At 51.9% G+C, this 18,233-nt stretch overlaps 1 protein-coding gene across 11 annotated transcripts in view; it reads right to left on the bottom strand.

Moving 5' to 3' along the window:
• Positions 1–18,233, bottom strand: part of shot (dystonin-like protein short stop) — a 318,414-nt gene that overhangs the window by 270,944 nt on the left and 29,237 nt on the right. Inside the window, exon 1 of one of the 11 annotated variants that reach the window (XM_075669854.1) lies at positions 6,339–6,733. The exons of the other annotated variants lie outside the window; for them this stretch is intronic. Coding sequence (XP_075525969.1) covers positions 6,339–6,411 — 73 coding nt within the window. The 5' untranslated portion in view covers positions 6,412–6,733. Of the gene's footprint in view, positions 1–6,338; positions 6,734–18,233 lie in introns of those variants that run through there. 11 annotated transcript variants of the gene reach the window in all.

Genomic DNA, 18,233 nt, shown 5'->3' with positions numbered 1-18,233 from the left:
AGCGAGGTGCAGTAGACTACGCACGAGTCGTGCAGCGTTTTTCCTGGCGCGCGCGCGCTCTGGAGCCTGGGAGCCCCGACAGCGTGGGGAGGAGAGAGACGGCGAACACCGGCGGGCCGGAGAGGAGGCCCGAGACTCAACGCGCGTCCTCTCTTGCGGAGCGCGCGCGAGATGGCTGCCGCCGCGGCGCCAGCAGCGCGGACGCGACGGTGACAAACGGGCGAGAGCACGCGCGGTGCCGCGGGTCCTCCCGCCGCGGCCCGACCTTGTCTCACCATTTTTAGTCAAGTGACGCTCGCGGAGAATCTGGCGGCGGACAGCCTGCAGGAGGCTGCTCTGACGAATCGCACTGCGCCGGATGGCGTCAGTTCGAGGAAGAGTGACAACATCCAGGAAAGTCGACACGCGAGTTTTCCGACTGTACAGACACGTCGATTGCCAGACCTCCGAGACGGGCGTGCGAAATGGGGTCGCCATTAACTCCCAACTTCAATACGAACGAAGTAATCTATAGGCCAAATTAAACGACGCCGACAGCAGTGCGCCTCTCAACAGAGCGGCATCGAAACGTTTCCACCCTCATCCTCTGGCATCGCGCGTACCACCACTATCCATTTACAACATCCCGTCATGTGGACGAGATTCCGCGGACACTCTAACGCAAACATCAAATGGAATATTCCAGCTCTTTTAGATTTGCTAGCTGCGGGCTCGAACGCCGCCGTTGTGGAAACAGTGCGGAATTCGTTCGGAATTTGTCCGGACGAACATTCGCACATCGGATGCTTGCGTGTTGCCGCCCGACGTATCTCTACGGTCAGATGTTTCCAAGCGTATAAAAGAGTAAACAAAAAAAGATGCACACAAGACATTCAGAGGGTGCGGCGCGCACACGCACCACCTCTCTCTCTCCCTTCCTCTTGAATATTTTCCCGAGTTGGCGGGCGTGTTCGATCACCCCACAGCACCAGACATAATGCGACGAGTCGCCACGCGCTCTGGAAAGACCTTCAGGCGCGAGACGAGCATACAGGGCACGCACGCTCGTATATTCCATCGAGGCCTTTCGCCCAAAGAGAAAAAGACGGCATTAAGACCCAGCATTGTCGCTCCTATGCTGGGAAGTTGTGTCTACGCGCGCGCCGCGCCGAACAGATACGGTAACTTTCGATTTCTCCGGGAACAGCAACTCGGCGCTCGATTATCACTCAATGGCTGCGGCATATCGGTTCCGGCCGAGAGTTCGCGGATTCGACTAAACTCCCGGACTGCGACGGTTACAGCAATTCATAGTAACTTATCCTTCGTTCAATACCCTATATTTGCACGAGCTCTTTTTTTTTAACTTCCGGTGTGAGAACGCGCCTCGCGTTATATTCTGGTTGGTAATATAACGCGTTCGTAATATAACGCGAACGGCGACGCCGCACTCGCGGACGATGCCAATGACGTCAGCAGCGACAACGAGTAAATTGAGCGTGCACCCGTCCTAAATTTCAATGTAATTTGCGACGGCAGTTCGCCGTAACCACGAATAAAGCGCCCTGTGGGTCAAGCGCTCTGAAGCGTCGTTTCGTGCTTCATTGCGCTATCACTTCGCGTTATAATCGTAATATATAGTTTGCTTCTTTTTCTGCGAGACAAAGTCCTCCTTCACGTTACATTCGTGGTCGCGTGATTTATGCGGAAACGCGGTAATTAATGATAAATAACCCTCGCGGTCACAAATTAAGTGCGTTTATCCAACTATTCGTCATTTTTCAGTAACAGCGGACCGCGAGTGTTCGCCCACACCACACGCAATCTGCCCAGCCAACCCACAGAAGGATCCGGGCACAATTTATGGTTCTGCACATGCGCCGCGCCAATCGACCCTGCCTCAACCTGGCACCAAGCTGAGCAGCTTGCGCCCCCCCCCCTCCCCCGCATTTCGAAGGTTTTCTGCGTAAGTGACGTTGGACAGCTAAGCTTCGGGAGAAGACCACCACATCCGATGCGCTTTATAATAAGCGAAACAGAGGTCCACCGAGCTGTTTCGTTCAACTTATCGGGAAAGTCGGCCAAAGAGAGTCGGTTGGGGAAGTGAGACGACAGCTTTCTCAGGGCGCAGGTGCAGCAAGCTACAGGGCGCGAAACCGCAGCAAGCGCGACCACCAAACCGACCTGCGCAGCCGCCGAAGCCGAAGCGACGGCCCTGGTGGAGCGAGCGGCTTTTAAACCTGGACTGCAGCACCGAAAAGACGAACACGCCGCGCCCGTCACGCTCGACGTTGGCAAAGCGACGAATGCCGCTCGTCCGCGCAGCCAAGGTTCTCGCCCTCTTCCGGCGACCGTGGGCCTGCGAACTCGCGAGTCCCGACAACGCGGCACGAGATCCCCACTCGTCGTCGGTGCCGACTGGTTTCTGCGGCGCCAGGTGCGAGCGCCCGCAACTTTCTTTTTTTCGCTGAGCAAGCGGGAGGCGACGCTATTTTCACGAAACTGGAGCCAACAAATTGCATCGACTTGCTGCTGCTCTATAACACGGGGAGTTGCACGCAGTGCTTGAAACACGTGGTAATGTAACTTCCAGGCGGCAGTATTTGATTCACTACAGCGACAATCAATTTCGTTTTAGTTTCATTCTCTTTCCCATCCTGCAGTGCCGAAAAGGGAAATAAATACGCCAGGGCTGCTTCATTCAGCCGCTCGAACAGCGCGAAGCAGGCAGACAAATAAGTAAATAAGCACGAAAACAGCCCCTACGAACAAATAAGTACGAATGAAGTTCAAAGCAAACTGACTTGTGGCAGTACTCGTTACAAGACCTCATTTATGATAAAAGCCCACTACAATTGCAAAATTCATTAAAGCTCGTTCTTTACAACGTAACCTTGAAGGCGTTTGACGCAGTTCGATTACATATTTCTGGTGCGCTCCTTTGCATGCAACGTAAGTAACAATTATTGCAATTCGTCGGCGCCTGCTGCTTCGTCGCCTCGCCAACACCAAGATGCGTCTCTCTCTCTCTCTCCCGGAAATGCGTCACGCGGGATCCACGCGCCGGCGTTTTCCTCCGAACGCCGATGGGCACAACGCGTTTGCGGCGCACATGCGGTCCACCGAGGAGCTGAGGCCCCGAGCTCGGCCTCGCCTCTGCCGAGACCGCGCTTGGGTGCACGCCATTCAAAGACCCATCGCGACTTTAAGCCGGCGGAAGTGTAACACCGAAGATTTCCTACGGCTTCCACGCACGTTGCCGTCTCGTCAGCGTTCTTGCGAGACGCCGCCTGCACGGATATTTCAAGTGCCGAGAAACGGGCTGCGCAGTGGGCGAAACGCAGAGCTTACAGGTTTTCGCAAATTATTAGTCAACATCGTATAAGCATAAATTTTCTTATATTACTGAATTTCGCAATTCTGCCGTTTCTCCCTCTGGATCTCGAAGGTACTAAGAAATTAAATGAAATTACAGATGTAATGACCAATCGAGTAACAAAGACCGTTAAGAATTCGATGCAGAAGTATCCGATTCGTGTTGGAAAATGTAAATATTTGCGCGCTGCACTATAGTGACGAGTCGAACGAGGAATCATCGTGGGTTCCGACTCGCCCCCGCACGGTTCATCCGTGATTTGGCCAAGCGGGCGCCCAGATCTCCCTTCGGTCACTTCTGTTTCGCGAGCTCGCGAATGCGGTTAGGTGAAAACGAGTAACTCGGTCGAAACTCGAAGAAATGTCTGAGCAGCTTCGTTTGAAAATATTTGTTCACCGCGGGGTCACTTTTCAAGCAAGTACGCACACCCCGTTTCGCACTTGCGTGCGGAGTTGTTGTGCTTGCCGCGCCGACCCGCCGGTCGGACATCGGGGACACCAGACAAATCTCTCTTCTCCCTATCCGCAATTACAAGGGCTCGTTGAGATGTGCTCGCACCGAACGGCTCGCGAGCGGATGCGAGCTGCGACGGATTAACGTATTCTCTCACGCAAAAAAAAAAAAAAAAGTATTCTGGCAGTCTAAAAGTGTTTACATGTGTTTATTCATAAATATAGATCACAGACTGTAAGACGCCGTCTACTGAATACCTAGTGCCTGATAATTTCCTTATACCTTTAATAAATCACTGTACATGTGGCATTATAGAGGTTGTAAAAATTTGTAAAAATAAAAGGTTGTAATATGGAGGTTGGAAAAGTTGTGCTGGAAAACAAAATTAGCCTGTAACTTCAGAATAGTGGCTAGTCGGGCTTGCTGGTGCGAACACATTCTTTAGCAAACAGTGCGAACAACGGGACACAGAAAAGAGACACTAGACACAGGCGCTGCGTCATGTGCCTCTTTTCTGTGTCCCGTTATTCACGCTGTTTGCTAAAGAATGTAGTCCGTAACGTGTCTCCAATAATCTGCACAATGTCTACGTCTATATACACGCGGCTGGTCACTGACCACGGCGTGCGCGACGACTAAAACTGGCGCGCCGTTTCTCTCTTTATCAAGACCGCAGCTAAACACGGCGTGCCTCACAGCTACCAGCCAAGAACAATGCTGCTCAACTTCGGCGATGCGGCCAGAAGCGACGAATCTAGCGTGACATGGTCGACTTTCACGAGAGTATGCGGTGCGGGCCACTGGAGCATATACGAGTGCTCGCTGGTTAAACAAGTTGACAAGCCTGATTCGCTGTAGGCCAAGTGGCCACTCGATGTATAGAGCGTCTTTATCCCTTCCCGGTCTATAGGACCACCACTGCGTTTGTTCTAATTTTGGCGTCTCTGTCGCCACAGACGCCGCCCCGCCCTCAAACCAATTCGGGCCCTCGAATGACAAACTGACGTTACAGGTATAACAGGAAATGCACGTATAGACTAACAGCCTATTTCTTTCCCCGTTGAAGATTATACCAACACCTAGGGCTACGATAACTAACAAACACTACGTAAAGCAGAAAAGCCCGGTGAGCACGATGGAATCCAGTCGCAACTGCGTACTTAATTCGTGCACTAACCATCTAAAATAAGGACAGTTCGTTGAACCAGCACAACTAACGTGACATCCTAACGCTCAACGTTAACGTCACATAGGTCAACGCGCGGGGAAATCTAAACCGCAGGCGCAATTCTTTTCTAACTGTCGGCTGTTTTCGGAATCGAAACCAACGACCTCATTCAACCGTTTCACAATCTCAGCGTAACTTCGGAGCAGAATGTATCGCTACACTACGCCGCCGCATTCTTTCTTTTTGCCCAGTTGCTGCTTTGGCGACTGTCCAGCAACCGTATCAGCACAAAGGGTGTGTCGCGACCAATGCTTTTGCCAGTGTCGCGAAAATGCATCGCGAAGAGCTTATTCAGAACCGACTAGTTCAAGCGAAAAGATAACACAGCTGGAGTAACGCTGCTGCGCGGACTTGTCCTTATAAAGAAGCGCTGCCGCTGAGAAATCGGTGAAAGTTGCTTGGTAACTCCGGCTACCTGCAGACCCAAAAGACCGACGCCCATATGCAGTGGCGAAAGTCCAAACGAGTCGTGCGTTTCGTTCCTTGCTCCACTCCCGGCAACGGAATCGTCCGCATGGAGACACTGCGCGTTCCCTCGGCCGCAACTACACTTTCGCAGTCACAGCGTCATTGTACAAGTAATCCGCCGAAGCGAGATTTGCATTCGTTGCCTCACTTGCACTATCGCTGCAAGAATTCAGCAGTACACAAACCATCTGTCCATATCTGTTCTCCGCGTCCGCGATCAGCAATAAAGGTAATGTCTAAGCGCTCAAGGTTACAAGATGGCTCTTATAGGAAACCGACGACCTCATAAGAGGCAACCCCACTTCACGGTAGCATTCCTTCGAACAAGCCCCTGCAACTCGGTGATGCGTAGGAAGGAATTCTTCGCGGAGACATTCCAGCGGAACGGAGAACACGGGAGGCGATATCGAGTTCGCCGGCGATCAACCTGGGCTGCGCGAGGCGGTGGGGCGGGGGAGATGTGGAACGAAGTCGGGCAGGAATAATATCCATGGGCGCGCCTGCATCACCGTCGATGAGAGAGAGGCGCTACATGGGGCGAGCAGAAGAAACTAGTCAAGTTCGCGTTCATAGAGTCGATCTCTCGCAGGAGGCGACCGCTGAAAAGGTACCGCGAAGAGAAAAAGAAAAAAGAAAGAAACGCTGAGTGAGCGAGACTCCGAGCAGGGGCGGAGGCATCCGGCTATCCGCGCCGTCTGTTCTCGTTAGCAGGTCTCTCTCAGAGAGACGCGCGGCGTTATATGGGCGTTAAGTAGTAACAGCACCAACAGATGCTCAGCACACATGTCGAGCGTTCCCTGCGAAGTCTGACAGGCGACGAAGACGACAACTGACCTTTGAACTTGTACAGGCTCGACTCGTACTTCTGGAGGTTCGGGTCCTCGCAGTCGGTCGCGCGGCCAGCCATGTTCGCGGCGAATGTCTGTGAGGCAGCGGCTCACCGGTCGGAACCGTTGCCGAGCCGCCGACGACGACGTCCTCCGCACTTCGTTTTCTAGGCCGGCGTGGGAGCGCCGCGTTTCTGCCGTGTAAGGACAAGCGACGCGCCGCTTGCCGATCAGCGACGACGACGTCACGCACCACACTCACACACTCGCTTCGCCCCGGCAGTCACAGCAGCGTCGCGTCACACCGACTCCTATGCGCACGCGCCACCAACGCCGACGCCGCCTCGCAAAACGCATACCAGCAGCTGCTTGCAGACGGCCATGTTCTCTATCGCGCTCAGTCAGCTCAGTTAGCAGTCACGTGCTGCCGCCACAACCGTGTCGCTTTTATTAATCGCTGCCGATCGGCGCGACGCCTCGTGGCGTCGCGCACCGAAGGCGAAAGTGAGCCGAACGAACGGTCGCGTACACGCCCCGAAGCATAACGTTCTCCTCTCGCCAACAAGGCGCAAGCCTTGCTCGCGGGAGCAGCTGGCCAACCAGGCCAGACGAGCAAGACCTTCCAGAGAGGAGGGCGAACGCTCCTTCCGGACAACGCGCCGGCCGTGTCGTTTCCTAGTAACGCTCCTCAGTGGACCTCCTTCGCGTAGCCGAACCACCGTACGGCCATGGGACCGCTGGCGCCATCTGTGTTCGCAAGCTGGAACAGCGATTGACAACTGCGTCCTCGTCGTCGTCTGCTAAGCGCAAGTCTTTTGTTTACGTGGCCTTCCTTTTTTTCTAATCTTCTGTTTGTACGTGACCCCGTCCTTGTGTCCAGTCGGCGGACGGACTTTGCAAGCGCGCGAAGGTCTCATACCAGGATTTCACTTCGTAGGGCGCAAGGTTTACGACCTCTCTAAGGATTCAAACGCACCGTTCTCGGTTTCTTTCTTCCTTTTTCGGCCGTAACGACTTTGTAAGTACTACAGCTCAGCCGAGAAAGCGGGGCCGGTCCACGGTACGGTTCAACGTGGCGTAAAAACACCTGCGCGAGGGGTCGCGCTCGCGAGCTGGAACGGTTCTTTTGAACACTTCAGCCTCGCTGCGTACTCCCCCAAACCGTAAAACTCGAATCCGCGCAGGCCAAAGCGTCGCGAAGCTCTTTTAGGCCACACATCTAGAGAGACTGCCCACCACCATGTACATGTGTGAATGTCTCACCCGTTGTCTGGTCCGCCGCTTCGAGTTCTTCGCACTTGGTTTCTCTAGAATTACTGTATGTGGCTGCGTACTGACTTGAATCGCTGTATGCTGAACATGCTACCTTTGGTAGCATATACGGTAACTCTAGCTACCGCGGATAATAGCGACACTATCGGCAGAAAGATGAAAAGGCGGCAGACGGCCTCTACGCCGATGTAGAAAAGTATATCTGTTATGCGTCTTCAAAGCTAGAGAACGGGTACGTTCTCTTCACGCGAAACGTTAAGAGGATGGCCATGGGTTTGAGCTGACTTCTTGTTTACGTTCGTCTGTTCCTTTTTCATTGTCTTGTTTTATTGTATGCACGTTGAGATACCGATCAGGTGGGAAGAACCGAACATTGACGTCCAAGCTCACTGCTTTGCTGGTGCTCCAAATGCGCTAGTGTGGCGAGAAGAGGTCAGCAGTGCACAGAGAACATGTGACTCATCAATCGCGAAGTCCTAATTACAGGAAACGTCCGGTCTTATCGGGAGGATTGGTCCCCACTATATCACACAGCGCTCAGCCAATATACGTCCTGTTCTTCATCCTATATAGTACAATGGCTGAGCGGTATTCACCCTTAAAGCCAAACTAGGGATCTTGTGTTATTTCTCCAACGAAGTTGTAAATAATGTCAAGCGCACGTATTTTTGCAGCGGTTTGTAATATGCGTGACTTCTCTTCTGCTATAACCAAGACGATCGGTTCGAATTTCTCATATGCACCGTATCAATACAATACCTTACCAGCTGCAAAGCCGCTCACTGGTCAATCTTTCAAAACCTGAAGCAACACATTAGTTTAGAACTTCTACCTCCTTACGAAGAAGCCTTACCTCCGATTAAACATGCGAAATAACGCGACGACGAGCAAAAGCATAGTTCCTGCCGGCCAACTGCGCGCGCATGGGTGTTATGCGAGGCATATTGTTGGCAGGAGTGAAGGTCTTCATCCAGCGCACTGCACGGACAGTGCGGCATCGTTGGCAGAATAATTGGAACCGTACTGCTTTACGAGCACCACACAACTGTCCACCCACCGTCAGTGAATAAGGCGACGCAAGTGCACGACCGAAAGTCGAGGTGAAACTGCATGGCGACCGCCGAGCACATTTAATTGCCTTACGACATCTCATTTATCGAACTACGTATTGCACAACTTGTATATGTAACATACAGAATATTCAGCGATATCATATTATTATTATTTTGCTACATTTAATATCTCGCAGAAATGCTTGTGGCACCGGACAGTCCTCACTGAAAATCGTATACCGTTCCGCACCTGTTGGCGAGCGCACTGGACCAGTCCTGAAAACAGTGACAGATTTCGTTTTCTTTCTTTCTTTCTTTCTTTCTTTCTTTCTTTCTTTCTTTCTTTCTTTCTTTTCTCTTCGTGGATAATTTCAGCTCGAGTTGGTAAAATGTTAGCACATCTCCTAAGAATGATTCGCTGTACTATTTGTTGTAATTTGAATGGTTGAAGAGAACACAACGATCAAAACACAGCCAGAAAACACCATCATTCACCACGAAACAGGCGGTCTCAAACTTCGCCGGGCGCAGCTATATGATGGAAAGTGGGGAGACCTCGGTACGAGAGGAGTACTCAATCGATTCACTCCCCAGCGGCGCAGACTTTGAAGCGCGTTTATAATTTATAACACCAGGCGGACATTTTAATAAAGCATCCGCAGGTGGGGCAGCAATGAGTTGCCGAATCCCAACGCTATCCTGCTAGTAGCCCGTGTGTTCAGGGCACCTGCGAACACTGGAACACCAACTGAACACTGCGTCGTTCAGCAGCGCAGGCACAAAAGGCCCTTCCAATTAAACCGTCCGCCCGTTCGCGCTCCACGCAATTTCGCAGATGGGTCTAGTTTTGGCCGTGCGTTATACACGTTTAAAATGACACTCAAACAGTAACGCTAAATCACCTAAGACCGGTATTGTATAACTTGCAAACTAATTTCTCATTTATTTCTATGTATGAATGGGGCCGATCGATAATCAGCTGATAAAGTGACGGCCAATCTTTCAGTTTTCAATTTCACTTTAAAATTTCCACGGCACTGGTAATGCAAATGTGACGTCACAAATTTCAGCGTATACATTCGCAGTTGATTTAACGGCGGCGTTGCTAACTGGCCTCCACACATGCTCAAGCCACATGTAATCTACTTGCCATTCGGCTTAGAATTGGCCACTACGGTGCCCCATTAACTAAGGTTGCATGTTCGGCCTGTTGGTATACCGTGATCGAGGCTGATAATGACCCCGCAATAAATACTCGTTGTCGAAAGTTAGCGCCAAAGGTGAGTGTGTTTTTCTTTTGTCCTGTTTCTGATGCGCTACGCCTTCTGCCCGTTTAACGTCACGCTTAAGAGCGGTACTTGGCTGTTCCGTGCACCAGAATAAACTAAAATTGGTTGTAAGTGACGACGGTGAACTGGAAAAGTCGATTTCCTCACGATGATGACGGACGACTTCGAATGCCATCCCCTTGAAAAACGGGCCGCCGACAAGTACTCAACTGTCATGCTTGACATAATCGGCCCCCTTACTTACTATATTGCAAGCTAGCATTTTACCTATATATATATATATATATATATTCTTTTTTATTTTCTTTTTTCCGCCAACGCTGAATACCGAAATGTCCGGCTATACCGATAACTGGCGATAACGTCCGTTTCGCCCTCTCAGTACAGATGGCGTCACCATTAAATCGGCCTCATCCGGTCCAGCATCTTTGCTGCTGATTTATTTTCGACGAAGCAAGCAACTACCAGAATATTAATATTAGGTATAATATTGCGTACTTCGCGTTCTCGAAAAACTGCTAACTAGCGCAGCGCATTTTCTCCTATCGTTCCCGATTCCGACATCAATCTGCCTTCTCAGCGCAGTTATCCCACGCTTCCGAGTTCGGGTTGTGGCTTTCAGCACATTTACGAAAAACCCGGCGACTTAATTTGGCAGCCCGGCGGGCCCGGCTTGCCAGAGTCCCAGCCGTCTCACTCGATCCCCCTACAGGCGCAGCGAATGCAATCGCCGTCGGCGCAGCGTTTGCCGACCGAGGTGCGCTCATGCGTCGCGGTGTATCGCGAGCTCTGCCCCTCTAGAAACGTGCAGCGCTGTGGAGTCGTCTACGAAGCACAGCGCACGAGGCGTTTAGTTGTGCGCAACAGAAAGTAGTAGTGTGTGGCAGAGCTACCATGCACGTGCCCGCACTGCAATACGGCAGCAGTAGTAGCATAGCCTCCGAAGAACGAGCACAGGGAAAGCGATTAAGCAATGAACAGCTTCCGTCGCACAGAGCCGCGATTAAACCAGAACAGACTGCGCGGCGCGAAAATATCTGCGTCGTCGTCGTCTGCTTCAAGAGACGATGGAGCGCGAAATTGCAGGAAAACCGACACATAGCAGCGCATAAGAACAACGTGCGCGATGGTATAGGCTCGCCCTTCTGATTGGCTGATCATAGGTGAGGTCGTACAGTTTCACAAAATGAAATTATGCGCTAGGGCGCGCTAAAGCGTTCAGTGCAAAAAAAAAAAAAAAGAAAGCTGCAAGATGCAGCACGCGTCCGAGTTAGGCAACAGTGAAGTATACGTGAAGAGGTGAGCTGCGGTAGCGTGAGGTCATAGTGCGCGGTCGAGAAGACCTCGTTCGTACGAAGAAGTTATTTACTAGAGGCAAAACGCTATCCTACATTTTAGCGTCGAAATAAGAAGCCGAGCTTCGACACCGCTGCACGGAATTAAGACAGGGCGAAGCTTCCGAAACGCCGCACCGCGCTTCGGCGCGGGTAGCGACAGCGAAGAAGAACGCCGGACCACGCCGGTCGTGACGCGCCGCGTACGCCGCACCCTCGGCAAGATCACGGAAGACTGACTTGCTTCGAGGCAGGCCTCGCCTCCCTCTTCTCTCTTTGGTGCTTAAAAGTGGATCGACCAATCGCGGCGCGATTGGGCCGCGACACGCTTTCGCGTCACGACGGTGGGTACAAGTGTTCTCGCACGTTTCGCCGCTCCGATGCTGCTGCTCCACCTCTTCCGATGATGCATGCGTGAGAGCTCTCGCTTTTCGCTTAGTTTGGGCCACTGCGTTCGGCTTCGATTCCTGGGAGGCCATATACGTTCTTTTTTTTTTTCGTCTTCTTTAGTGATTCGACGGGAGACTGGCCCAAACGCAAACATGCCCGCCTTGGCAAACCGTGAATTCTGTAACACGTGCGGGCCAAATACTTCCCTGCAGGTGATCAGAAGTAGGTCGTGTTCAGCTCGTATAAGTACGAGAGAGAAACGAGTGTGTATATTTATTATCGGGTATTCTGACTTCACCGTACTAAAAATTTAGCGGCTGTCTCCTTAGAGAGAGAGAGAGAGAGAGAGAGAGAGAAACAAAGCGAAGGCGTAGAAGCAAACCACAAGGTCCGGTTTGCTACCCTGCACGCGGGAACAATGGATTTAAGAGAGACAAGAACCGAGAAAGACGATCGACCATAGAAACCAGAACCGGCGCACAAAATTGAAGTGGCACACGTCACTATCAAGCTGTGTCATGACAGCTTTTTAGCCTAGGCAGCTATCCGGACTAAGGATGGAAATATGGACGAATTGGAATAGATCCATCATTTACTGCACAAAAGGACGGCGACAGGCAAGAAAAAGGGACGACACGAGCGTTGCTTCGCAGCTGACGATCTACTGGAAACACGGCGGTTAAGTATACAAGATAACAAGTGCAGCAGATCCAACGAGTTAGAATCTACATACAGCGAAGCTTTGTGTCCGCGCGTAAAGAGTCGAAACACGGGTCAGTGTTTATTGAATATCCGCACAAAGTGACACGGAAGGCTCTATGCAGGCACTGTAGAGATGCCGTGCAAGACCGCCGCCGCTGCTGCGGACTGGTGGATGTTATGAGGATGGATGTTATGAGCGTCCCCCCTTTGGAACGGGGCGGTGGGTTGCGCCACCAAGCTCGGACGTAGATAGCGCACGCGCTCGCCTCCCGGATGGACGGACGGACGGATGGACGGACGCACGGATGGACGGTTGGACGGACGGACGGATGGATGGATGGATGGATGGATGGATGGATGGATGGATGGATGGATGGATGGATGGCCGGCCGGCCGGCCGGACGGACGGACGGACGGACGGATGGATGGATGGATGGATGGATGGATGGATGGATGGATGGATGGATGGATGGATGGATGGATGGATGGATGGATGGATAGTAATAGCTGTGGCAGACATCTTCCCCGCCGACGTGATGGTCTGCTCGCACCGACGACCCACGACGTGTGGAATCTATCAAGGACGGAAAGGAGGCGAAAGTCGACGAGGACAGCACTGGTGGAAGGACCCGCCGAAGCGAACAACAAGGCATTTTGACAATGAGGGCATTTAACAATCAGCATATACAGAGTGTCCCAGCTAACTTTAGCCAGGTTAAGAAATATGCAAATGCCACGTAGCTGGACAGAACAACGGTAATGTTGCTTGCCGTTGCTTGGAGATACCAAAACTATTGTTTTTTCGTTCCGCCTAATTAGAGAAGTAGCCTTAATTAATTAATCAACTTCTCAAATATTATAATCGGATTAAAAGTGTTAATGACGAAAATTGTAGAGCGACATGATAAACTCCCGATACAGTTTTCTGTTCCTCAATATATCCTACATAAGCGTGTTTTTCCGAGCGTGAAAGAAGCTCGCAAATGCACGCAACACTGCTGCGAGACTTGCTGCTCGAGGCACCTTGCGTGTATTTGCGGGCTTACATATATACATATGCTCTCCTCTAAGCGGTAGGCCGTGTGTCGAGTGAGCTCCAGAACAGTACACTTTGTGGCGAACGCGGTTTAAATCATACATCCGGGACCTCCGAGAAGTGCGACGTAATGCCTAATGCATCTCTCGCATGCACAGCAGATCTGCGACGCCTCTACGGAGGGCAGTGGCGGGGCAGCGATACGTGCGTTCGTTGTAAAGGCAACAAATCAAGCACAGGGAACGACTGCGTCGCCGCAAGGGTAAATCGGCTGCGTGGTCTGCGACGTAGGTGAATCCATATATAGCACATAAGGAAAATAGAAATTCAGGCAGGTCACGCGATATCCTTCGTCGTACAAGTCATTTCGTTACAGAGGCGTTCGTTGTACAGGCGTTCGGCAGTATATTGAACACAAGAACGCTAGCGCGAGATTTGAAAACGCGACCAGTAGCGGAAAACCGTCGAGGCCCCGAGGCGGATTAAAAAAAGAAACAATAAGTAAAGGAAACGACTGCGGTATGATTACAGCCAAAGTATGCCCGAGTATCGGCGATGTGAGTCCCCCCACAGGCGCAGCAACACGGCGTCCCAGTGGACGCGGTATGTGTCAGAAAAGGGAAATGCGTCCGCCTCCGATTCCGTCCCGTTTGCGAGGACACAGACGCGCGGCGTTGTCGTCGTGTCCGGCTCGTAATGCACGCCAGCGCTGCGCCGCACTTTCTCGGAATGCGCGATCCGCGCGTCCCCGGCGCGCCGCAGTCGTCAGTCGGCGCATGCCGATCGGGTTGCGCTAGCGCGCGGCGAGAGAAGCAACACTTCCGCGACAGCCGTGTGCAACCAGCTGGCTTCGACGTCGGCACTCTATAATGTCAGCGCTACCGTGACGCCGCCGTGCGGGATGTCCGCTATGCTCGATCCGCCGAGGACGGGGCTCCGGGATACGGCGCCGCGGTCGCCAGCGGTCGAGTGCAGAGCTGCAGAGGACGCGACGCTAAAGGGCAGACACGTGTAGCCGCAGTGGAAGGAATGTTAACCTAAGGCGGCGCTATAAAAGAAACAATAATGTTATACTGATAAAGTATTCCTTCAAAGCATCGATTTCGTTATTTTGTGGTAATATAGGTTGATTACTAAAATGGAAAAAGAAAGCCAATTTTTTTCCCCTAAATTTCGCGCCGTATCCCTACAGCGCAGGGACGTCAGCGTGACGTCAAGGACTCCATAGCATTTTTTTCGTATTTGAGCGGTTGTAGCGCAGTAACAGTTGTTGAAACTTGCTACAAGTTCAGTCCTTGGGTCCTTCAGAATAACTTTAGCGATATATAAAGGTAACTGCAGACCCGAGCAGAGGCCGTCGAAACTTGACGGTGAGTGCAGGAAGGCGACATCGGCGCCCGTCTTTCGCGCCCGTCTCTCCACAGCCGGCTCAGTGGGTTTTGTTTGACAATGTTAACGTTACTAAAACAGTTTTTTTTTTCTATTTGGTGTCCCTTTAAGTGGGAATGCCATAATACACTTACGGAAACCAAATGTAATGATAACAATAATAGCAATAGTCCAGACGATGCTACGCAGCTCAGGCACGTGATAGACACACAGAACTCCATGGCCGTGCCAAGAAAGGTACGCCGAAAGCGGCGACCGGACGTCATTCCCCTTCTGTTGCACACAGCAGCGAAAAACGGTAAGGGAGTCGGTAAACGGGTTCACGGAAACACACATCCAGCTAACATGCGCCGCACCTTCCAGGGCGGTATAGGTATACATCGCTGTTGCCGCTATATATGGACGCGGAAGAGGAAAACGCGTGTGGGTGGCGATATATGCCACCTTGACATTCCCGCACCAGATCGATTCCCCGGTGGCGCTTTATGACGTAATGGCTTTTGCCGGCGCTTGCTCGCGGCTATATAGAGAGCTGCTTATATTAAACACGGTCCAAACGTTCCAAAGCACCCTGAAGTGAGTGTCGTCGTGGGTGCGGCGGCGTATATAATGCTCAAAAAAAGAAAAAAAGTAGTTCGACCTTAACTTATTTCTTCGATACAAACCGAACTTATACTGCCATACTTTTCCTAATGAAATGCAGGTGAAGTGTTCGAAAAGCGCGCTATACCAGTATCGACTGATTCCGTGCGTCTCTTCGAGCTAAATTTGGACATAACTGAGCTTACCGAATATTGCGTGCACGTGTGCTTGGCTGTATAGTGTTGAATAGTTACGCCTACTTATCCTTTGCTGGAGTAGCCGACTTCGCTGCTGCGAAGAAGTTATATACAACGCTTGTTGTACGAGTGCCTCGCCTGCGAAGGCTTGCCCTCTGCACATGCACCGTTATATATATATATATATATATATATATATATATATATATATATATATATATATATATATATATATATATATATATATATATATATGTGTGTGTGCTTCTTTCGCTGCAGTTGAAATCCGCAAAGGCGCTGCTACAGTTTCTGAACACAAAAGAGGGACTGAGCGACCGTCTCTGATGAGGCAGTGCTGCCAGGAAAGAAGGACAACACATTTGGCCTCCTACAGTCTTGTTCACACGCCTGCCTTTTCGCACCAGCCACTCGCCGAGCTTTCAGGTGGCCCAGCGCAAGCGCACAGGCAGCTGGAGTTTAGGTGGACACCCGTGCCTCTATTTCAACTCTCTTCATCCTTGAAGGCAAGGCCCCTCTGCATCATATATCTGCGTTATTCCGTGAGTGGTCGACTCTCTTAGCATCTTCGGTTACGCCCGTGGAGCACCTGCCGACACCTCGCATGCCATCATACCCCCACCCCCACTCCGTTTTTCCAAAGAAGAAAAAAGAAAGACAGACACTGTGCAAATAGTGTGACGAATGATACGCATTTTACGCACCTACGTAATGTGCCCTGACCAATAATCAATCACAGGCACAAACACCATGCGACACTGAATACCGCGTTCTTTCTTGGTGAAACAGCTTACGCCACTTTAGAAAGCGTATCAAACTTCGTGTGATCCCTAGGCAGTGGACCCATGACTAACGGCCTCTTGCCACCCTGATAAAGCATAACATTTCCCCTGTTTTTTTGGCCCATATACACGAATAAACGCAGGCGTGAAAATCGCAGGGCCGCGTCTCGGTCCACGAAATGAGCTCGGCTTCTCAAAGAAAGCGGGGACAAGGACGGATTCCGACTGTTATTGCGAGGCGAGACGTGGATGCTCGTCCACCGGCGGCCAGTGGCGCCCGTGCATTCACGTGTACCGTCCTCCTTCCACGCTTTCGGACCAACTCCCCCCGCGCGCACGCTCCCTTTGCAGTGGCGCGGGGTGTCGCCGACTGCTGTGCGCTGCAGTGTGAAGACAGCCGACGGCCGCGACTCGACCTATATATCTGCAAAACTCGGCAGTCGCGCATAAGAGGCCTCAGCATAGACGCACAACACACACACACAAAACGGTCATTGAAAAAGCACGCGGTTACGTGATGGGCGTGAAGGCCGCGCGAACGGCATAATACAAGTGGCGACAGTATGAAAATTTTGCTCTGGGTGTCTATTTCTATACTCTCCCTCTACCTAAACTCCCAGCAACGCTTCACCATTCTTCTCGGTTTTCTTTTTTTTCTTTTTAATAATAATAACTCGAGCCAAACGCTCGTTCTGTACCGCGACCTCCATTCCGTGCGCTGACGGCAAGTCATATTTTTTTTTATTTATTTGTTTATTCTTCCCCCTCGCCGAAACGCCTCTCATGGCGCGTGCTTCTGGCGTCCTCGTAACTCCGCGACCATTCTTGCGTGAAGTGCACGGAGGAGGTGGGGCAGACGAGGGCGAACGACAGGAGAGGTGACGTCGCCAATTGTCGCAGCCGGAGCCTCTCGCGCACGCACGAGCGCAAGAACGAAAAGCTGGCGCAACCCCGTCAGGCCCTTCCGCACTTTCGCCGAGTAGCGGAAAGGGGGAGAACGAGGGGGGGCGGAAGAGAAAAAGACGGCAGCGCGCAACCGGAAGTGGACACACGCCGGTTGCGAAGCGACGCCCCCCTCTCCCTTCTCAATATCGACTCAAGTTCTCGGAAGAAAGAAGCAAACGCATCTGGCGGTGACGCAACCGGCACCACATGGTGACGTAACCGCCAGTTCCTGGGCGTGGTGTACGTCCGCCACACGGCGAGGTCCTCCTTGCATACGTAGCTGGCTTGTGAACAGCGCTCCCCGGCTTCTGCGGGAGGGCTCGAGTTCACCGTCCAAAAGGGTTCCAATTGCTCCACGAGGGTGTACGCTTAAATGACGCTTAAATGGCACGATAGGAGACGAAGCTGGTGCACACAGCTCGCAGCTGTGTTAGCGTCGTGCCCTCTCGAACCCGGCCACAGTCTGCAGCCTTCCTGCAGCGGGGACACGAGGTCGCGGTTCGTCTCCCGGCAGCGGCGACCGCGCTGCGGTGAGAGCTGGAACGCAACAGCGCCCGACTGCTTAGACTTCAAGCAGTTCAACACGGTCAAAATTAATCGAGAGCTCGCTCCAACACTTCGTCTGTCGTTGCAACCTTTCCTTGCGCCGTTTAACCGTGCACCCTCCTTGTGGTTTCAAAAGGGTGGTCGCTTGGGCTCGTCAGTAAATCATTCCTTAGACAGGTAAAAAATCATTGCGCAAAACGGAGGAAGGAAAAAAAGGAAGCGTTTCTGACGGGTGCTCTCGAGCAAATGGGCGCAGAACCGGACAACTTGGCGATCACACAAATAAATACTGAAATCACGAAGATCCTCCACCCATATGCCTTCGCTTTCTTCTCCGTTCTTTCCTTTTCTTTGTTCTTGTAATTTTG

Source organism: Dermacentor variabilis, chromosome 9 (genome assembly GCF_050947875.1).
Source record: "Dermacentor variabilis isolate Ectoservices chromosome 9, ASM5094787v1, whole genome shotgun sequence".
In the NCBI taxonomy this organism is placed as follows: Eukaryota; Metazoa; Arthropoda; class Arachnida; order Ixodida; family Ixodidae; genus Dermacentor; species Dermacentor variabilis.
The sequence above is the reverse complement of the archived record's forward strand: the minus strand, read 5'-3'. Positions and strand labels throughout refer to the sequence as shown.